This window comes from Aquarana catesbeiana, linkage group LG06 (genome assembly GCF_042186555.1).
Source record: "Aquarana catesbeiana isolate 2022-GZ linkage group LG06, ASM4218655v1, whole genome shotgun sequence".
Taxonomy (NCBI): domain Eukaryota; kingdom Metazoa; phylum Chordata; class Amphibia; order Anura; family Ranidae; genus Aquarana; species Aquarana catesbeiana.
In genome coordinates, this window is record NC_133329.1 from 250,864,209 (window position 1) to 250,887,638 (window position 23,430).

General features: G+C 44.6%; 1 protein-coding gene across 5 annotated transcripts in view; it reads right to left on the minus strand.

The window, feature by feature from the left end:
- The window catches only part of OSGEPL1 (O-sialoglycoprotein endopeptidase like 1), an 87,870-nt gene that overhangs the window by 46,625 nt on the left and 17,815 nt on the right, over positions 1-23,430 (minus strand). For all 5 annotated transcript variants that reach the window (XM_073633182.1, XM_073633181.1, XM_073633185.1 and 2 more), the window contains exon 2: positions 8,646-8,882. In XM_073633182.1, coding sequence (XP_073489283.1) covers positions 8,646-8,845 — 200 coding nt within the window. In that variant the 5' untranslated portion in view covers positions 8,846-8,882. The remainder of the gene's footprint in view (positions 1-8,645; positions 8,883-23,430) is intronic.

The following is a 23,430-nucleotide window of genomic DNA, read 5'->3' on the forward strand; positions in this document are numbered from 1 at the left end:
TTATTAATTTTTCCACATTATTTGTCTATGCTGTGTGTTGAAGCCGTGTCTGGGTGAAATTGAGTATAAACCTGTATAGCAACTAATTTGGCTATTGTGGTCCCTGGGAAATTGTCTATTGTCCACTCCAAATTGGTAACCCCTGTTAGGTATTATTAATTTGAAAGAAGTCCTAACTTATCTGTTGGCTCCCCAGGAAAAATTTCCTTCTTTCAACCGGCCAGAGTCAGAAAGTTGTCTTATGAGCAACAACAGATAATATTGTTCATAGTTTTCGGCACGGTTAAACACCCCTTTTATAATTGGTTGCGGCTGTCCCAGGGTTACATGTAAGTTTTAGAGAAATCATTTTATTATTGTTTTGGTGACTTTGATTATGTGTATGAGATATTAATCACCATAAATTCCGATTTTGTATGAAGTTGTATAATCATACTTGTATATTAATAAAATTATATTTACTTATTAATTTAATTGGGAGATACAGTGGGGCAAAAAAGTATTTAGTCAGCCACCAATTGTGCAAGTTCTCCCACTTAAAAAGATGAGAGAGGCCTGTAATTGTCATCATAGGTATACCTCAACTATGAGTGACAAAATGTGAAAACAAACCTAGACAATCACATTGTCTGATTTTTGAAAGCATTTATTTGCAAATTATGGTGGAAAATAAGTATTTGGTCAATATCAAAAGTTCATCTCAATACTTTGTTATATATCCTTTGTTGGCAATGACAGAGGTCAAACGTTTTCTGTAAGGCTTCACAAGGTTGTCACACACTGTTGCTGGTATGTTGGCCCATTCCTCCATGTAGATCTCCTCTAGAGCAGTGATGTTTTGGGGCTGTCGCTGGGCAACACGGACTTTCAACTCCCTCCAAAGGTTTTCTATGGGGTTGAGATCTGGAGACTGGCTAGGCCACGCCAGGACCTTGAAATGCTTCTTACGAAGCCACTCCTTCGTTGCCCGGGCAGTGTGTTTGGGATCATTGTCATGCTGAAAGACCCAGCCATGTTTAATCTGCAATGCCCTTGCTGATGGGAGGAGGTTTGCACTCAATCTCAGGATACATGGCCCCATTCATTCTTTCATGTACACGGATCAGTCGTCCTGTTGCCTTTGCAGAGAAACAGCACCAAAGCATGATGTTCCCACCCCCATGCTTCACAGTAGGTATGGTGTTCTTTGGTTGCAGCTCAGAATTCTCTCTCCTCCAAACACAACGAGTTGTGTTTCTACCAAACAGTTCTACTTTGGTTTCATCTGACCATAGGACATTCTCCCAATCCTCTTCTGGATCATCCAAATGCTCTCTAGCAAACCTCAGATGGGCCCGGATATGCACTGGCTTAAGCAGGGGGACGCGTCTGGCTCTGCAGGATCTGAGTCCCTGGCAGTGTAGTGTGTTACTGATGGTAGCCTTTGTTACGTTGGTCCCAGCTCTCTGCAGGTCATTCACTAAGTCCCCCCGTGTGGTTCTGGGATTTTTGTTCTCCGTTCTTGTGATCATTTTGACCCCACGGGGTGAGCTCTTGCGTGGAGCCCCAGATTGAGGGAGATTATCAGTGGTCTTGTATGTCTTCCATTTTCTAATTATTGCTCCCACAGTTGATTTCTTCACACCAAGCTGCTTGTCTATTGCAGATTCAGTCTTCCCAGCCTGGTGCAGGTCTACAATTTTGTTTCTGGTGTCCTTCGACAGCCCTTTGGTCTTCACCATAGTGGAGTTTGGAGTGTGACTGTTTGAGGTTGTGGATAGGTGTCTTTTATACTGATAACAAGTTCAAACAGGTGCCATTAATACAGGTAATGAGTGGAGGACAGAGGAGCCTCTTAAAGAAGAAGATACAGGTCTGTGAGAGCCAGAAATCTTGCTTGTTTGTAGGTGACCAAATACTTATTTTCCACCATAATTTGCAAATAAATTCTTTCAAAAATCAGACAATGTGATTGTCTGGATTTGTTTCCACATTTTGTCTCTCATAGTTGAGGTATACCTATGATGACAATTACAGGCCTCTCTCATCTTTTTAAGTGGGAGAACTTGCACAATTGATGGCTGACTAAATACTTTTTTGCCCCACTGTATTTATACATTGGTAAGAATTCCCCATAGATGAACGAACTCAGGAAATTATTGTGGTATACAGATTGTCTGAACAAAACTCAAATTTTATTAAGTTATTTATAAATCGTCGTAACTGGCTGGAAGCACTGTAAATCCACTGTACTGTATTCAGACACTACCCTTTTATTTATAATTTACCATTTGCCAAAAACAATAAATTCTATTTAAAATTCCCTGTATTTATTATCATTAAATTCTATACCACACTCACAACAACTAAAACATGTATGCTGTAAATGAGTCTCAGAATTCTTTATGTCTATACTTGCCCCAGGTCAGTGACTTAGATAGCATTGAACTAGAACAGGCCTCACTGCAGACTAGCAATGAGACTAGTCATAGCTAGAGAACTTTTTCAGAAACATGGAGAGCTGACAAACTCTTCTACACAAAGAAAAATGTATGTCACCATAGCTTATTATATAGTAGCTTTTACTAGTCCTGAATACTAGTATAAAGATCAGACTGGATGTACAGTAAGGGGGCGACTGCAATAGCTTCTCAGCTGTCTGTGGCACTTCCATTTCTTCAAGTTTTATAAACAGCCTTTTTTAGGAAGACTGTCAGTCTTTAATGTAATTTCACTGCAAATCACATATTGAAGGGGGGAGTAATGTGTACCATTCACTAGTCAGAAAGACATGAGGAGGGGTTGGAATCTAAGTACTTAAAAGGAGCCATGCCTCTTTATTCTGAATAGATGTCAGAAGAATCCTAATGGATAGCAACTTTTGTGAGCTCCTTCTAGTTCTAACTTCTTAGAACAGCATCTATATATAAGATAAGCTTAAAGCTGAACTACTGAAGTGTGGATTTTTTTGTAGTTTCATTGGTCCAGCTTGAACCAATGTAAGTAAGCACATGCCTTACACGTGGGATCACAGTGGAAGCAAAGCATCTCTGCAGTAATCACCGCTGTCTTCCAGGTTCCAAGTCAAGCGGCTGCCCTGCTGCATAGTAATGATAGGGGGTCGTTTGCCTGGCACGGGCACCATTTACAGGACTCCTTGAATTTTTCTTACTGAATGCAAAGTGTTCTTTGATTGGACAAAGTGGAAATCGTGACATCACTGGCCCACATATCCATCTTATTCAATCTGAGAATGCCAGAAAATGTTCCATAAAATCAATATCTGAAGTTCAGCTTCAAAAGCAACTTGCCAGGGTAGAAATGTGGAACCTGAAAATGCTGAGGCAATCAGAGAGCTTTAGGCCACATGACATTTGATGGATATTTATTGAGTATTCAGTGTATAATATGAATCGGTTTTATTGGCAACAAGTCTCCAACATCAGCTGACCTGTCTGCTAATATCACTGCATGGTTCAATCTCCATGCACACTGCTGTCATTTTATTGCGCTGTCACCACTATAGCCCATAGAATGTTACCCAGATTTGAGACAATACTTGATATATCAAGAATGCCACCTGCAAAGTACTAATGTAAGAACAGCCATGATTTCAATTTTAACAGTAACAGAATTGCAAAATATTTTCAATTTATAAAGGTTACAATACATGTGTTGATCTCGGTTACAGGGAAGAAACTAGAGGATGTGAGGCAACAGCAGCAAAATGTGGTATTAGGTTTGCCACAGCCTAGATAGAAAGTGCACTGCATCTGGGTGAGGGGTGACCACATCACTTCCACTCCAACCTTAAGACTTCCAGTACAAAGGCAAGATTAAAGCCAAAAACGGTGCTGTAGCACTGGCCAAATTTGAAAGCTTACTTAACTCTGTTCTAATGCTTCCCATTGTCTACCATCCAGTTGTCCTCTCTTAAAATGAAAAAAAAAAAATCTGTAATGCTTACCTGGCAACCACAGAAGGTTCCCTTCTGGTACAGATAACAGGACAAAGTAAAGACTTAAAGTGGATGTAAACCCGATTCATGAAATTTGACCAGGGCACATATATCTGCAGTGTTTACTTATCTCTCTCCAAAGCCCAGAGTCCCATGTCTTTCTGCTGTTTCATTCCTCTGTTATCAGCATGATAACTTCTGACAATTTCTCTGAGATGGGAAATAAAACCAACCTGAGATTTGTGTTGGGGTGATTAGATTAGCAGAGAGCTTGTCTTGTCACAGCACAGCTCTTAAAGTATCTTTGTTCCTCTGCGTGTGTGTGTGTGTGTGTGTGTGTGTGTGTGTGTGTGTGTGTGTGTGTGTGTGTGTGTGTGTGTGGGGGGGGGGGGGGGGGGGGGTGCTCCACTAATTTGGAAATATGCATATTTTCTGCATGGAATGCAGGTTCTTTATGGTATCCATTACATGATCCACTCACGTTTAGATGTGTGCAATTCTTCTGACTTTATGCATGTATGCGTATACACAAGTAACATCTGCAGATGTGTAAGGCCTCGACACAACTGTGTCCAGCTTTTAATTTGCGTCTTAGTCTTAAACTGGTAAAATGTCTTCTATCCATCTGTACATCTCCACTGAACTGACATTGCTTTAACATTTTTGGTAAACATCTTCTATCCATCTGTACATCTCTACTGAACTGACACTGCTTTAACATTTTTGGTAAATGTCTTCTGCTGCCATATCTTTAAACTTCTATATTTAATGCTAGCTCTAAACCAACCCCACTGCAATAGCAATATTACTGGTGATTGATTCTCAACCCCATTTGGCTTGAGTGATCAAGAGACGTAATTAGCTTTACGACCCTAGCCTGTGTCTGTAGCTGGTCTGGTATTGGCCATCTTCTCTCCCATATTCAGGTGTCTCAAATCAGACCCAATAATGACCAACTGAGAAATGCATGCCTGCTCTGTGTCCCTATAAATTTAAAGCAGCCTATGGGGTGGCGCAGACAGGGGCAAGGCGCAGACATAATGGCTCTGTCACGAGTGATGTGCAGTTTCACCGACGCAGTTTAACTAAAGCTGGATGAAGATACAACAAGAACTCTGCTCCACTCTGCAAGACAAGCAAACCAGCTTTTTATACAATGTCAGTTTCCCACTCTCTATCCACTAACATGCTCCTTATTCTCTTCCTTCTCACATCAGTGTCCTCTATCCTCAAATTATCTTTACTCTACCCCTCCTCTCTTCCCTGCAGCATGCACATATCACCCTCACTCCTACCCTCTCCCTACTATGGCACCCATCATCTCCTGCATTTGCTGCACCCACATGCTGACATAAACACCAGGGCCACTAGACACGTGCGCTCATGCACATCCCACTCCCATCTTGCCTTTCTCACCCTCCTCCTTCTTCTAGTCTCAGGTGACATTTCTCCTAATCCTGGTCCGCCATTTTCCAACTGCAAGCCACATATCCAATACCCCTCCCCCTCTGGCAACCACCGCAATCCACTCAGTTTAATTTCTATCCTCCTGCTTCCTCAAAGCAGCCCACCAATCTCATGCGCCCTTTGGAACGCCCGCTCCATCTGTAACAAGCTAACATCTGTACATGACCTCTTCATCTCTCATGGCTTTAACATACTCGCCATAACAGAAACCTGGCTTCAAAATTTTGATTCAGCTTCTCCTGCTGCCCTCTCCCATGGTGGTCTTCATTGGACTCACTCCCCCAGACCCAACAGACAGAAAGGCGGTGGAGTTGGCTTCCTTCTATCCCCACAAAGCACCTTCCAAGTCCTTCCGGTCCCTCTCGCTCTATCCCTCTCTTCTTTTGAGATGCACTGTATTCGTCTGTTTTCTCCCATTTCGCTGAGGATTGCAGCAATTTATCGGCCCGCTGGACCGGTATCGCGCTTTCTTGATGACTTTGCTGCCTGGCTACCCTACTTTCTCTCCTCTGAAATAACCATTATCATTCTTGGTGACTTCAACATTCCTGTCAATGTTAACAGCCCAACTACAGCTAAACTTCTCGACTTAACCTCATCTTTTGACCTAACCCAATGGACACATACTTCCACTCACTCCAATGGTAATACCCTTGACCTTGTATTCTCCCATCTCTGCAACCCTGGCAACCTCACCAACACCCCCTTTCCTCTCTCTGATTACAACATCATTACTTTCACTGTAACCTGGCCTCCAACCACCCATCCCTCCAAGCAGCAAACAATTACTTGTAGAAACCTTCGCCACTTTAACACTTCTCTTCTCTATTCTGCTACTGACCACCTATATGACATAATCTCTCCCCTGTCCAGTCCTGACCTGGCCACGTCTGTCTACAACAGTTCACTCTCATCATCACTAGATGCACTTGCTCCTCTAACAACACGCAGAATCAGGCTCCGACCATTACAACCCTGGCAAACTAACAACACTAGAAATCTCAAGAGACATTGCCGTGCTCTTGAATGACTTGGCGTAAAACCAAATGCCTGCAAGACCTCACCCTATATAAATCTGCCCTTCTAAAATACAATTCATTCCTCCATGCTGCCAAACAAGTCTACTTTGTGTCTCTTATTAATCCCTTGTCATCCAGTCCCTGTCGGTTCTTCTCAACCTTTAACTCTCTGCTTCATCCCCCACCCCCGCTACCCACTAACTCACTCACTGCCCAAGAGATTGCCAATCACTTCAAAGACAAGATTGATGCAATTCGTGAGAATCCCTCCACTGTGCGTACATCTTCCCCACCCAACATACCTTGCCTAACAGCACATTCAACACTCTCCTCTTTTGAATTGGCTACTACTGAAGAGGTTAGAAAAATTTTCTCAGATGCCCACCTAACCAATTGTCCCCTGGATCCTGTTCCCTCACAACTACTAAGGTCACCCTCTCTTCTTCTATCCTATGCTCCCTCACTCACATCTTCAAACTCTCCCTCTCTAGTGGCACCTTCCCCTCCCCTCTAAAACATGCGCAGATCACTCCCATACTTCAAAAGCCCTCACTGGACCCTACCAACGCGAACAACTTAAGACCCATCCCATTGCTCCCATTCACCTCTAAACTTCTAGAATGCTTAGTCTACAACCGTCTTAGCTCCTACCTCAGTGAAAATAACCTTCTTGACCCTTTACAGTCTGGCTTTCACTCACAGCACTCCACAGAAACTGCCTTACTAAAACTCACCAATGATTTACTAACTGCTAAAACCAACAGCCAGTACTCCATACTCCTACTACTTGGCCTCTCTGCGGCCTTTGATACTGTTGACCACCCGCTCCTTCTCAATAAACTATATTCCCTTGGCCTCCAAGATTCTGCTCTATCCTGGTTCTCTTGCTATTTATCACAACGCTCCTTCAGTGTCACCTACAACTCAGTCTCCTCCTCTCCATTGCCCCTTTCTGTGGGGGTTCCCAAAAGCTCTGTTCTTGGACCCCTTCTCTTCTCTATCTACACCTCCTTCCTTGGTCACTTGATAACCGCCCACGGCTTCCAATACCACTTATACGCTGATGACACCCAAATCTGTCTACTCCTCACCTCACTCCTTCAGTCTACTCTCACATTGCTAACTGACATAACAGCATGTATGTCGCACCACTTCCTTAAACTGAATCTCTCTAAAACTGAGCTATTAATATTCCCCCCCGCCCGTGCCCCCCTCCATGACTTTTCCATCAAAATCAACAATGCAACCATCAGTCCATCCCCTCACGCCAGGGTACTAGGTGTAATCCTAGACTCTGACTTGTCGTTTCAGCCTCAAATTCAATCGTTGTCAAAAGTTTGTAGAATTCACCTCCGTAACATCTCTAAAATTTGCCCCTTTTTAACAAATGAAACCACCAAGCTCCTCATTCACTCCCTTGTTATCTCTCGCCTTGACTATTGCAACTCCCTTCTCATTGGCCTGCCTCTCCATAGGCTATCCCCTCTTCAGTCTATCATGAATGCTGCTGCCAGACTTAATCCAACTTACCAACCGCTCAGTGTCTGCCAACGCTCTCCTCCAATCCCTACACTGGCTCCCAATCACCCAGCGAATTAAATTCAAAATACTAACCACAACATACAAAGCCATTCACAACTCTGCCCCGAGCTACATAACCAATCTTGTCTCCAAATATCACCCAAATCGTCCTCTCTTCTCAAGACCTCCTACTCTCAAGCTCTCTCGTCTCCTCCTCTCAAGCTCTCTCGTCTCCTCCTCTCAAGCTCGTCTCCAGGATTATTCCAGAGCCTCTCCCATTCTCTGGAACTCGCTACCTCCACCTGTCTGTCTATCCCCTACTCTTGCTACCTTCAGTCGATCCCTGAAAACTCATCTCTTCAGAAAAGCCTATCACGTCTCTAAATAATCTTTTACCACTTCCATCAGCTCATTCCCCACAGTTACAACCTTTTGTACCACCTGCCCCACCCTATTAGATTGTAAGCTCTTCTGAGCAGCGCCCTCTTAATCCTCCTGTATTTTATTGTATTATAACTGTATGCTCTCCCTTTTATATTGTAAAGCGCTGCGTAAACTGTTGGTGCTATATAAATCCTGTATAATAATAATAATAATAATAATAATAATAATAATAATTAGTTATACTACATAACAAGGACATTGGTTTCCTTTTTTATATAATTTCGTTTGTCACCCATAACAAAAAATACTCTACTCACTTTAAGTGAACATCTTTCTGAGATTGAAGGGCTTCTCCAAGTATTTTTCCATGTTCATCCACAACTGCAGCTCCAGTATCATCACAGCTTGTTTCTATTCCCAGAACTACTCTGGGGTATGTCACCATAGAACGCTCAGATATAAGTCCTTTATAAACAGCCAGGGAAGTCCTCTGCATGTTACAAATGAATCGAGCCATCTTTTACTCTGAGGGTTCATCTGTAATTGTGGAAAATCTAAAAGATACAATAAGATTATACTGTATGTTAACAACCTACTTCCATTACACATTTATTTTATCATTTGGGAAAAACGGAGTACCACTTAAAATATAACGGTCTAACAGAAAGGTACCACTGCATGACACATTGGCTTTTTCCAGTCCTTAGCACTGAGTTAGGTAAAGTATAACTAAAGCCAAAACTTCTTTTACTTTTGGATAGATAAGAGAGGGACTGAAAAATCTGTCAGGTTTTTACTGCTGTCTATGTCCCCTTATCCTAGGTTCACACTGGAATCCCGTGAGGGAAAACCACAATCCGTTCACATTTCCTGCACTGCATTCAAATTGTACTGCCCTTGCGCTCTGGGTGTCAGTGCAATCTTAACGACATCCCAAATGTAGGTCGCAAATGCAGTCCATTTGCCTGCACCGGATTGCATGGTACAAAACGACCATGCAATCAGGCCCGGATTTACTCCCTTTGCCGCCCCAAGGCCGAGTCCTTCATTGCCGCCCCCCCCCCCCCCCACATACATACACACACACACCACCATTCTCGTCCTTTATCGATGACTGCTACAATAGATCAATTAAAAACATATCTCCACGCTACGAGAACACTGAAAATAACTGGCTTTAATTGTACGGACTGAAAATACTCTGTAATGCAGAAAATGCCTTTTAAAAGATTATAGCAGTAAGAAACTCCCTACAATTTTTAAGTTCTAACTTTTCTTTTGGCAAACTCATCGATAATATCTTCGTAGGACAAAGTATTTAAAAGTTCTGACTCACTGGCAAGTAAAGCTAAACTGTTCAGTCTTTCTTGACCCAAAGATGATTGTAAATAGTTCTTTACTTGTTTCAGACATGAAAAAGATCGTTCTGCTGAGTGCAAAGATAAACACGCATTGCTATATCAATATTAGGGTACATAACCTGCAATTCTTCTGCTTTGAATGTTTTGTAGAGCTCTGAAATTGAAGCTTTACCTTTATCAATATTTTGTAGACGCTATAACTTTTGCGCAAACCAATCAATAAACGATTATTGCGATTTTTTTTACCAAAAATATGTAAAAGAATACGTATCAGCCTAAACTGAGGAAAAAATTTTTTATATATTTTTTGGGGATATTTATTATAGCAAAAAGTAAAAAACAATGCGTTTTTTTCGAAATAGTCACTCTATTTTTGTTTATAACGCAAAAATTAAAAACCGCAGAGGTGATCAAATACTACCAAAAGAAAGCTCTATTCGTGGGAAAAAAAGGACGTCAATTTTGTTTGGGAGCCACGTCGCACGACCGCGCAATTGTCAGTTAAAGCGACGCAGTGCCGAATCGCAAAATGTGCTCTGGTCTTTGGCCAGCAAAATGGTCCGGGGCTTAAGTGGTTAATAATTGAATAGTGACTAAACAAGAATTTGCCAGCAAGTTGCTGTATCACTGTCATGAATTACATTTGCTGCACATTAACAAACACTAACCTGGTCCTGGAAGTTTGTCTGGCGCAGTGGCGGCTCAAAACTCGCGGCCCTCGTGGGCGGGAGGAGACTCAGCAGGAGAACTGGACTGGAGAAGTCGGGCTGCTGGCAATGTGCTCCCCGTAATGGCTGCGGGACTCGGGAGTATTCGGCGATGGCCCCGGGACTCACTGGCACTGACTGGGCAGTGGGCACAGGCTGGATCCTGGTGACTCATCGCTCTGGTGTGCCTGGCTGGTGGTGGAGAAGGAGAGAGGAGGTGGGTGGACTCTTTTCAGAATCGGAGGTGCGCTGCTCAGCCATAGGGTGCACTGCCCATGTGTCAGCAGACGTCACTGGTTGCTAGACGCTGGGCGGCCCTAGCCTACCAACCAGTTCTGCTGCAGATGAGTGTAACTATCTCAGAGTGGCAGAGGCGGACCGTCTTTTTTCTTTTCATTCCGGGACACTGTATTATCCCAGAATGAAGGTGCCCGGGACACGGCACAAAGATCATAATTAAGGGACAATCCCGGGCAATCCGGGAAGTCGTCGCAGGAGCGGCGATGCCCCTGCACCACTGCCACCCCGAGGCCTGGCCTCGGTGGCCTTGTGAGAAATCTGGCCCCACATGCAATCCGGTTACAATGCGTTTCCAAAATTGGTGCATGCACGACTTTTGGGCAATGCGGTGCGATTTGAGCCCATTCAAAATTAGTGTGCTCAGTTTGCACCGCACTGAATCGCATGTAATTTGCACAGGAATGCGGTGCGGTTCCTGTGCGATTCAAATGCAGTTAAAGGATAAGTTCACCTTTAAAAAAAAATAAATACACATCTTTTTGCAGGTAAAAAAAATTGCAAGTTAGACTTACCGGTAACTTGTTTTCCAATAGGCTTTCAGGACAGCACCCGAGAGATCATGGCTCCTCCTCCCACAGGAAACACCTCATCAATTAAGTCTTTAAATTGGAATCCTCCACGTTGCCTCATCAGTTGTTTGTAGAGAACTCCAGCCCCAGCTGCAACACATAAGCGACAGTTATATCATAGTGTTACAGCATTAACATAAACAAAGGGCGGGTTACTGCTGTCCTGAAAGCCTATTGGAAAACAAGTTACCGGTAAGTCTAACTTGCAATTTTCCAAAACGTCTTTCAGGACAGCACCCGAGAGGATAATCGAGACTTACTCCATTTAGGGTGGGACAACAGCCTGTAAGACTTTCCTTCCAAAAGCCTGGTCCCCAGCCGTCATGAGGTCTAACCTATAATGACGGGCAAAGGTTGTCAGACTTGTCCAAGTAGCTGCCTTACAGATTTGTTCGGGGGTGGCGCCAGCTTTTTCTGCCCAACTCACCGCGGAAGCTCTTGTAGAATGAGCCCGAACATTTAATGGACTCTCCAGACCTGTAAGGGAATAGGCTTCTGAGATAGCCATTTTCAACCATCTGGCAATGGTTCCTCTAGAAGCTTGACTTCCTTTTTTATTACCGGAAAATAAAACAAACAGAGCATCTGAACATCTAAAGTCTTTAGTGTTTTCCAAGTAACTTAAGACTGCTCTTTTAACATCCAGGGTATGGAATTCTTCTTCCTTTTTACCCGATGGATTAGAACAAAAGGTAGGAAGTTTTATTTCCTGAGTTCGATTCTGGATCGAAGCGACCTTCGGCAAAAAATTAGGATCCGTCTTCAGAACAATTCGGTCTGAAAAAATGGAAAAGAAAGGTTCCCTGATTGATAAGGCTTGCAGCTCACTGACTCTTCGAGCTGTTGTAACAGCCACTAAAAACACTGTTTTCAAAGTAATCAATTTCAGGGAGGCTAAATTAATGGGTTCAAAAGGTTCCTTGGTCAGGGCCTGTAGAACAACCGATAAGTTCCATGCTGGACAGCTTTTGATTACCACTGGTCTAGACCGGGTAAGAGCTTTGAAGAATCTTATTACTAGGGGCTCTGATGAAATGGATTTTTCCAGGAATACCCCCAGCGCAGCAACTTGAACTTTGAGGGTGCTGACCGCTAAGCCCTTGTCCGCCCCTTCTTGCAGAAACTCAAGCACAGAAGAAATTTGTTTTGGAGATCTGTCAGATGCTGTGCACCAGGAGTTGAAGATTTTCCAGACTTTGGAATAGATTGCTCTTGTAACCTTCTTTCTACTGGATAGGAGGGTAGCTACCAGCCTATCCGAGAAACCTTTCCTCTTCAAGAGCTGCTCCTCAGTAGCCAGGCCGTGAGCTTTAGTTTTGCTACTTCCTGGTGAAACAGAGGACCTTGTAACAGAAGGCCTTTTCTTAACAGAAGGTGCCAGTAAGGTTCTTGTTGCATCTGAAGAAGGGATGAAAACCAAGGCCTTTTTGGCCAGAAAGGAGTGATGAGGATCACTGTTGTCTCCTCCTTCCTGATTTTTGCTATGACCCGAGGGATAAGCAGAAACGGAGGGAATGCGTAACAGAGGTGAAACTTCCAATCTTGTGCCAGAGCATCCACTCCCAGTGATGCCTCGTTCCTGTTCAGGGAGAAGAAGCGAGACATTTGCGAGTTTTCCTGGGTGGCAAAGAGATCCACTCTTGGGCGCCCCCATTTCTGCACTACTAACTGGAAGACTTCTGGATTCAATTGCCACTCTGCCTCTAAAATCTGGTTCCTGCTTAGGAAGTCCGCTACTCTGTTTAAGGTCCCTTTTAAATGGACCGCGGATAAGGATAGAGTATGGAGCTCTGCCCAACTCAGAATGCCTTTTGCCAAGCTCTGCAGAACTTTGCTTCTGGTTCCCCCCTGTCTGTTTATGTAAGCCACCGCCGTGGCGTTGTCTGACAGGATCTGAGTATGTTGCCCCTGGACTTCTTTCGCAAAGGTCAGTAAGGCCATTTCTATAGCTTTTAGTTCCCTCCAATTTGAGGACCTTAGGGCATCTCTTGTGGTCCACGAGCCCTGGGCCCACCGGCCGCTCATATGAGCCCCCCAACCCCAGGAACTGGCATCTGTTGTCAACCTCACCTGAGTTGGGAAGGACCATAACAGTACCTCTGAGTACCTTGTCTGGTTCTTCCACCACCACAGACTTCTTTTTACTGAAGTAGGGATCTTCACTAATGAATCTAGTGAATCCTGCTGGTGATTCCAGGTTTTTAACAGGAAATTTTGCAGAGGTCTGAAATGGAGCTTTGCCCACTGGATGGCCGGAATGGAAGAGGTCAGGGTTCCCAATGCTGACATAACTTTCCTGATGGACAGAACTTGATTGGACTGTAGTAATGACACCACTTGTACCAACTTTTCCTGTTTTTCCTCTGGAAGAAAAATTTTTTGTTCTAAAGAGTTGATACGGAAACCCAGGAATAACACTTCCTGTGAGGGAATCAGATTTGATTTTTGAAGGTTTAAAATCCACCCCATGGATTCTAGATGAACACGGGCTCTGAGCAAGTTTTCTTGAAGACCTTCTCTGGTCTGAGCAAAAAACAGCAGGTCGTCCAGATACGGAATAACTGAGATCCCCTCTAGACGTAGAGGCGCCAGAGCTTCGGCCATTATTTTCGTGAAGACCCTTGGGGATGATGACAGACCAAACGGGAGTGCCCTGAATTGCAGATGTACCACCTTCTTCCCTTCTTTCAGTGCTAACCTCAGATATTTCTGCGACCTGGCGGCAATAGGAATGTGGAGGTAGGCATCTTGTAAATCTATTGATGCCATATAGCACCCTTGATACAGGAGGTTTCTTACTGAAAATATTGAATCCATCCGAAACCTTCTGTATTCTACTGATTTGTTCAGCATTTTGAGATTCAGGATAAGACGGAACTTTCCTGAAGGTTTCTGAACCAGAAAGACATGTGAGTAGAACCCCTGGAAGAACTCCCCCGCTGGGACCGGAACAATGACTCTCTGATTTTTCAGTTCCTGAATTAGGGACTTCATGGCGAGAGCCTTGACTGCGTCTCTTGGGACGTTTGTCACCAGGAATCTTCTTGGAGGCTCTTCCGTAAATTCTATCACATACCCCTGGGAGAGCATCTTTACAACGAATTGATTTGAGGAAATGGCTCTCCACTGAGGAAGAAACTCCTGTAGTCTTCCCCCGACCTTTACAGAGTCATTGTGGTTTTGCGGAGGCCGCAGGAGGATTGAAGAGCACTCCACCCCTACCTTTGGGCTTCTGAGAAGACCATGACTTCCTCTTGCCCTGCGTTTTTCCTTCCTGCTGACCTTTTTGGGGGCGAAAGAAACGCTTACGGGTTTGCACCTGCTTCTTCTTAACCGGAAACGACTTTTTCTTGTCTGCCGTGCGGTCAAGAATGGACTCTAGCTCTGAACCGAATAGCAGATCGCCTGCAAACGGAATACCACACAGTCTATTTTTAGATGCAGCATCCCCTGGCCACGTCTTCAGCCATAGGGCCCTTCTGGCAGAATTCGTTAAAGCTGCTGACCTTGCTGACATGCGGATAGATTCCGCAGACGCATCCGCAATATATGATATTGCTGCTGACAGGGTTGAAAAAGAGTCTAGAATCTCCTGTTTTGAGGAATCTGCTATGACATGGGCTTTCAACTGGTTAACCCAGTGATCTAAGTTCCTTGCAACACAGGTTGTTGCCATTGCTGGTTTCAGATTATGCATTACTGATTGCCAGGTTCTTTTAAGAAGCAGGTCCATCCTTTTGTCCATGGGCTCCTTCAGAGTGCCCATATCCTCAAAGGCTAGGTCCGTAGACTTAGAGACCTGAGAAAAGGCAGAGTCCAATTTTGGAACCTTATTCCATATAGAATCTGGATTTTCTTCAAATGGAAATCTCTTCTTATGAGCCCGGGAAAAGAAAGGCTTTTTTTCAGGTTCCAGCCACTCTTTTTTAATCATATCAGTGATAACTGAATGGACTGGAAAAGAACGGCCTTTTGAATCTCCTAAACCAGCATACATGCGGTCATGCAGGGAGAGTTCCTTCTTTTCCTCTTCTATCCCCAAAGTGGCATGGATTACCTTCAGGAGTCCTCCCACCTCTTCTAGTGACAATTTGTATTTAGAAGCGGTATCTGATTCATTTTCCTCCTCCTCAGAATCTGTATCATCTGGAGCGAGGGAAACGGACCCTTGAGAAACGTCCTGGGATATCGGACCCCCAAAAATTATGAGAACCACTCTGGGGTTCTGAAGATGGCTGCGGAACCAGAGGATCCCTAGAGGGACCTTGCTCCTCTCTTAGGTTTGACCTAAAAGCTTGAAAGGTGGCCCGGAGCTCATCCTTTATTGTTGACACTAAGTCGCCACAAACGGATGGAGTCTCCTCTCTGACCAAATTTGTAATGCACTCTGCACAAAGCGTTTTGGTCCAAGCATCGCTTAATTTTTCTTTGCAGACAGGGCACCTTTTCTTGACTGGTTGGGCAGAACCTTTGGCCTGGACAAACAGAAAAGAGACATGGAACCACGCTTAAAAGGCTGTAATACAGCGCAAATAATACACCCAGGTGCACTAAGGAAGAAACATCTCATTTTCCATGTGCCCAAGCAAGCCGCCACCACCACCTAATCCCCTGTTGTAGGGCAGATATACTAAATCTAGCCACTGCAACATACCTTCTGAGAGAGGGGGGGGGGGAGGGGGGGTGGGTGGTGGGGGGAAGGGGGGGGAAAGGGTGAGTAACCCCCCCCACAGGAGAAAACGGCCCAGGGTAATAGAGGACACAGTCCCTTACCTTAGCCTTGCTGGCGCCTTGGCTTGCCCCCTTATCCGCTGCATCGCTATCCATAGCTGTCTGCGGTGCGTGGTAAAACGACCGGTTCCAGATTCGAAAACGCCGCTGCGCTGACCTGGAACCGGAAATAAGGCGCCAGGTGACCCTGCCCTCTCCCACTGCGCTTTGCGCCGGAAATGACGCACGCGCCGACCCGGAAGTGCTGCCTGGACGTGGCTGAAGCGCTCTTCTGCCACCAGCAACATGGCGGCCGCCACCGCTCGTTCCTCCATATAGAAGGGAACAGAGGACGGCCACCTGTCAGGCCAAAAATTTTGAGGCAGCACCCCCGGACGTACAGGCTCTCCCCGAGCACGGAAGAGGGAGAGGGAGCCCACGGGACCGTCCATATAAGAGGCAAGTGGGAGGCTCACTCTCCTGGCCTAAAAAAAAAGACCTAACAGGTGAGAACCTGTGTCTCCCAGGATAAACCTGAGAGATCATGGCTCCCACCAGAGGTGTTCCTCCAGCTGGAGGAAACACAAAAAACTGATGAGGCAACGTGGAGGATTCCAATTTAAAGACTTAATTGATGAGGTGTTTCCTGTGGGAGGAGGAGCCATGATCTCTCGGGTGCTGTCCTGAAAGACGTTTTGGAAATTTGCAGTTATTATTTTTTTTACTTGCAGCCTGGAAAACAGCAGATTAGGCGTGCCATGCAGTACTCCTGCAAATCTGTCTGTGTATCTGTCTGCTCGTACCTCATATGGACAAGCAGATACACACTGATAGGAAGAGACAATGAACTACACATGGTAGTCCATTGAAACTACAAGCAATCAGTCGCAAAGGCTGTCGGGACTTGTAGTTTCCCAATTTACTGTGAATGAATAACGTGGCTTGGAGCTCCGCACAGCCATGTTATATTCAAACAAATACGGGTGGAACATGTAACATGTTCTAAAATGTGTACTTATCCTTTAATGTTTTAAACCGAGGTTTAGGGAGGTTCACCCGCTCTATAAGTCACGGTTACCGGTATCAAAGAAAGTGAAAGAACATCCCAAATTTTGAGTTGCCCCAAGAACAGAAATAGATAAGGAAATCTTCCAATTGGGAAACTAGTTCTGGTAACAACCAGGGATTCCCTCACATTTCAGTTTTCCTCTCACTTCCTGTTTTGACTATGGGAAAGGAAGTGAAGGAAAATCTCTCCAATAGGACACACATTGCAAAAAAGCCTGACCAGGGTTATATTCTGCCCTTCTCTATCCAAAATAGAAAAAACAGAAAATTGTTTCATACTTACCTTAATTTTCTTTTGCTGGTTCCTATCCATGGTAGCATACCCGTGACAAGCTCCGCCCTGGCTCCTCCCTCAGGACCAGTGAATATTATAAAAGAAAAGCATTAGTGCACTCCCAGCATTCTACCTAATAAAGCATACCGAGGGTGGGATTGTACGCTGCCATGGATAGGCACCAGGAAAAGAAAATTACTGTAAGTATGAAACAATTTTCTGTTTTTTTGGCGCCTCCATGGCAACATACCTGTGACAAATAACTAGCTGAAATTGGTGGGATGATGCATAGTAAAAGATTTATTTGAAAAGAATATAAAATAGGCAAATGCCGGCCTGATAGCCTGTCTGCCAGTTTCTACAGATGAGAAAGCTGCCGGGTCTACTCTGTAACGTCTCGTAAACGCATGTTGAGATGATCACGATGCTACCCTTTAGCTTGTTTTGATGGATACGTCTGCTCTGGCCGTCCAAGAAGCAGAAAACAACCGGGTGGCATACGGCCCAACTGAACCAACTTGATTATTCATGAAACTATTGTACTAGAGCAGGGATCTGCAAACAATGGTTCCCCAGCTGCCGCCGAACCACATGTCCCATGAAGTATTGTAAAGCTCTGATATTCACAGACATGACTATGCATTAAGGATACTGCAGTTCCGGAATGGTCGAAGGGCCCCAGATTATGCTCCTTTGCACCTGTCTTTTTTTTTTTTTTAAGCAGAGTTCCCACTTAAAAAAAAACAAAATTAGTGGGCTCAGTTTGCACCGCACTGAATCGCATGTAAATTTAAAAGTCAGCAGCTACAAATACTGCAGCTGCTGACTTTTAATAATCGGACACTTACCTGTCCCAGGGTCCAGCGATGCAGGGGAACGAAGCCCCGCTCGTCCCCCCCTCCGCTCGGCGGCGCCTGCATCTTAACTGTGGGCGCCCGGCTGTGGCTTCACTGCCAGGCACCCACTGCGCATGCGTGAGCCGCGCACCGTCACTGGCCGCGCAATTGTCTGGGACTGGTCACATGTCCCAGATGATTGATAAGAGGGAGGGGGGAGAGGCGATCTCCCTTCCTGCACCGAGGGAAGTGATGTCAGGAGCCCAGGCGCTGAAGGAGGCAGACTACGAGGGACCTCCTAGCAACAGGCATTTAGAGGTGAGTAAAAAAAAATAATAATTATCTCCAAATGTTTTTTTTTTATTTTTTTTAAGCACATTAATATATATATTTTTTTTGGGGGGGGGGGGGGGGGGGTGGAACGCCACTTTAATACAAATAGGTTAGATGAAAGTCTGAAGGGAGTTGTGGCTTAGATAGTATCTTAGTACCGTAATAATATCGTCTTCGTGAAGAAGGTCAAAATTGGATCTGAAAATATTGGCAGGGTACAAGGCTCGGAGATAGTAGAGGAAGAGGAGAACTTAGGGATGGATTCATGTACCGTTCTAAGCTACACTCTATCAATACAAAAAATAATATTATTGTCTTCTGATCCCAGAGCCTAGAGTTCTGATACTTCCCAGCCCGATGCCATTGCCACAAAGAAAATAGTTTCCAAGTGAGATTCCACAAGGATGCTGAATCAGATAAGGCAAAAGGCTGTTTGGATAAGGGCTCCAGAATGATAGAGAGATCAAGTGGGAAAGATTTGTTTTAATGGGTGGGCTTATCTTTAAATTTGCTCAATCCTAATCCTAAATCAAGGTCTGCTTGCAGGAAGTCAAGGAGTTGGGAGGAAGAGGGTACATCAGGATTGAAGTTTTGCCGTTCGCGAAAGATCTAAACCTATTCCAAACCTTGTCACACGTATTGTTCATTGAAGGCTCCTGTGCTTTGAGCAGAGTTGAAACAACTCTGGAGGAACATCCTAATGATTAAAGCCTCTGTTTTAACAATCTAATGTGAAGGTTCACTCTGTGAGGATTCTGATGGGTGTGATGCCTCGAGCCAGAAGAAAAGGGTACCAGAGGAATATTTACTGGAAGCTGGACAGTAAGAAATATTGCCCTAGGGAATCATGGGTCTCCCTGCAAATATGACAGGACTGTTATCACCGTTTATTGTTGATATTGAAAGTCCCAAGAGAATTTGAGGAAGGAGGCCTAAATTAGATTGTATGCCCAAGGACTTGACAGGGCATCTATTGCTTCTGCCCAAGGGTGAGGTAGATGTGAAATAAACCTCCGCAGCTTGGTATTGCTTGCTGTAGCAAAAGGATGCAGTTCAGGAAATATCCACTGGCCCACAATCCAACTGAATAACTTAATTTGTAGGGACCATTTTTTGTGATCCAGGAGTCTTTGGGATAGGTGATCGGCATCTGTTTAAGTGGGCTGGAAGATAGGTCTTCAGATTCCCCTCTGCCCAAATGATGATGGGTTCCACTTCCCTTAGTAAGGAACTGTTGTTGGTTCCGCCATTGCGATGTAGCTATGATATTGCAGCTCTATTGTCTATTCCAAATCAGAACTGTGTCCTTGATCTGAGAGAGCAAATGCTGTTGATGCGAGATAAGCCACCTGGATTTCCAGGATATTTGCGATGATGTCTGCCACATTGAACGCCCATCTCTCTTGAACCAACATTTGGTTGCAATGTGCCTCCTAGCCTATTGCATTGGCGTCTGTGATAACTGTGGTCCAGAAGACATGCCTTAATGGAAGTGGCTTTACAGGCATCTCCCTCTTTGTCCACTAGTGCAGACCCCTGTGCATCAAACTTGTTTGATAGATGGACTGGGATAGATGGTTTGCTCCATTGCTTCAAGAATTCTAGCTAAAAGATGCCTGAGGTATCCATGTGTCCATGGGACCATCTGGATACAAAAAGACAAAAATCCCTATTAAGTTGAGTTAGCTCGAGGCTGTTATGTAGGACCATGTCCTCACTCTCCTTACTTTCTGAATGGTCGCCCACACTTTCTGAGATGGCAGGGACACCGTCCCTTTTGCGGTGTTGAAAAGGGTGCCTAAACTGGAGAAAAGATTACTCGTTTGATGATTTACATCCAACCGTATCTTGATAGTGTGGGCCACAGCATCCACCTATGTTCCACTAGCTGGGCTGGATCTTTTGATAAAAGGAGGATATCATCTGGTTAGTGATAAGAACTGAGACCCAGTTCTCATAAAGAAGCTTGGATAGGGATCTGAGCCCTCGTGAAGGCTCTGAGGGAAGTGCAGGGTCCGAAGGGGAGACTCTGGAATTGTAGATCGGCCTGGTCGACCGAAAATCTCAGATACTTCTTATGCCCCGTACACACGGTCGGATTTTCAGACGGAAAATGTGTGATAGGACCTTGTTGTCGGAAATTCCGACCGTGTGTAGGATCCATCACACATTTTCCATCGGATTTTCCGACACACAAAGTTGGAGAGCAGGAGATAAAATTTTCCGACAACAAAATCCGTTGTCGGAAATTCCGATCGTGTGTACACAAATCCGACGCACAAAGTGCCACACATGCTCAGAATAAATAAAGAGATGAAAGCTATTGGCTACTGCCCCGTTTATAGTCCCGACGTACGTGTTTTACGCCACCGCGTTTAGAACGATCGGATTTTCCGACAACTTTGTGTGACCGTGTGTATGCAAGACAAGTTTGAGCCAACATCCGTGGGAAAAAATCCTAGGATTTTGTTGTCGGAATGTCCGAACAAAGTCCGACCGTGTGTACGGGGCATAACAGTTGTAGTATGGGTGGGTGTAAGTAAGCATCCCTGAATCCCCGGGTACATCTAATTCTGCAGTTCTGGGGAATAAAGTCTGACTTTCCTACTGTGATGCGGGAAATGGCTGTTACCTTTCTGCAAAGAGTGATTTACCATCTACCAAAAAAGGGTATTTATACTAAAGTTAGACTGTCCCGGACCCTCTGGGATCTTCACTATCTCCCGAGGCAGCAGTAGTTGGTGGGCGAAGCCAAGGGTGTGGCTGCCTCCTCCACTCCTCCCAAAGACTCAACTTCACTCAGGAGCAGGAGAGACCACAACAGCCCCGGGAGTCTTTGCATCCAGGAATCCTGTAAGTGACTGAGCAATTGTCACTGCATACTGCACTAACCTTCCAATATTTCACCCTATACTATTCAAACCTACCACTATACCTCTCTATCTACCCACATCTGCCACTATACCTCCCTATCCACCCACATCTGCCACTATACCTCCCTATCTACCCACATCTGCCACTATACCCCCCTATCTACCCATGTCTGCCTCTATACCTCTCTATACTACCCACGTCTGTCACTATACCTCTCTATACTACCTACATCTGCCACTATACCTCTGTACTACCCACATCTGCCACTATACAACCTATACTACCCACACCTGCCAATATATCACCTATACTACCCAAATCTGTAAAGACATAAATACAGGCTGCTGATAGGCTGGGAGAGGCATTTATGGCAGGAGGCAGTGTGTACAGGGAGGGGGATAGTTTCAAAAATGAGTGGGATCAGTGTGTACAAGGAAAAAGTCAGTGTATATGGGGGGGGGGGGCAGTGTGTAGAGAAGGCGGGACAGTGTGTATAGGGGTGAATTTAATTTGGGATAATTCCCTGGTTGTGTGTATTTTTTCTTGCTAATCAGACTCAAAAGCCACGCCCAATATGTAGCATCATTTAGCCACACCCACTCCTTGCCACCATGCTCATAGCGCGCCACAGGTCACAATCTCCCTGGTAAGGGCCCTAGTGCATTATTTTGCCCAGGGGCCCATGATTTTAATATGGCCCTGGTTCTGACCACAGGTAGTGACGATCTTGCAAAGTAACGAATTGTATCCATAGCTGTCTCACCGGTGAAGTCTGCTGACAACCATAATTCGTCCAAAGCCTTCACTATATTTTCCCTGGGAACATTTTGATGAATCACTGTTTCCATGTTTTTGGTCCATGCCCACAGGGCTTTGGATACAGATAAGGCAATTGTTGACTTCCAGGCGTTTACCCGCCATTTGGTAAGCTCCTTTAAGTTGGGGTCTATTCATCTGTCTAAAGGATCCTCAATTGAGGCTGAATTATCGATTGGTGAAATGAAATTCTTTGTTATACGAATCACTGCCACGTCTACCTATGGCGGACCATCTGGCATTGCAGAATCTTGTTCCGACCATGGATAAAGTTTTCCTAGGCAACTGAGTGGAAAACATTTTTTTTTTCTTTCCTTTTTAACAAGGTCTCTGATATCAACCATCAGAGTAAGCCTATGTTTCCACTACTGTGATCTGAAAGACGCACGATTTTGATGCAACTTGAAACAATGCCTGTGTATTCTTGAGGTCTATGGACCTTAAGTCGCATCAAAGTGGGACCAAAGTAGTGCAGGGACCACTTTGAAGTTGCTGCGACTTGAAATCGCACATATATAAATGTTATTAATTGGAAAGCATGGGGTACGACTTGTCATGCTTTCTCTACTGCAGGCTTGAGCAAATGCCAGTATATAAATGCAGATAGGAGCCCCTAGGTAAGAGACAACTGCTGTCCCAAAAGACCCACAGAAGAGACCCCCTATCTTATCAGCACATTTAGCTGCCCAAGAATAGGGACTGCACCTGGGAGAGGCTTGAACCCAGCTGGAAGCTGCTGACTGCAGAGGTAAGGGACGTTCGACCACCATTCACTGACCATGAGGTATGAGGGAAAAAAAGGAGAATGCTGGGAGGCACTAATCCTTTTCTTTTATAATATTCACTGGTCCTGAGGGAGGAGCCAAGGTGGAGCTTATCACAGGTATATAAATGGAAAAAAACTGCGCTTTAGGGCCTGGCTATAGGATCAGAAAGCACAGGTTGCTGCCTCCCTTTCCACAAAGTCCCTAATAAGGTACCTTGTACAGTATGTGAAAGTAAAAAGTTAGGGTATATTGGCGCTACCTATAGACATTAAATACTGGGATAGCCTATATATATATATCCCCCCTTTTTTCTTTTTTTTTTAATTTTTTAAAACTTGTAGTGATAGGTCTGTGGGGTATATGAATTATCTAAATTCCCCTTATAGTATGAGTGATATCCCAGCAAACACAAAATATGTCTACTAATCATATAACACACGTCAAATGTCGCACAGCTTAGATAGTTCTACAGCATCTAGAGAAAAAG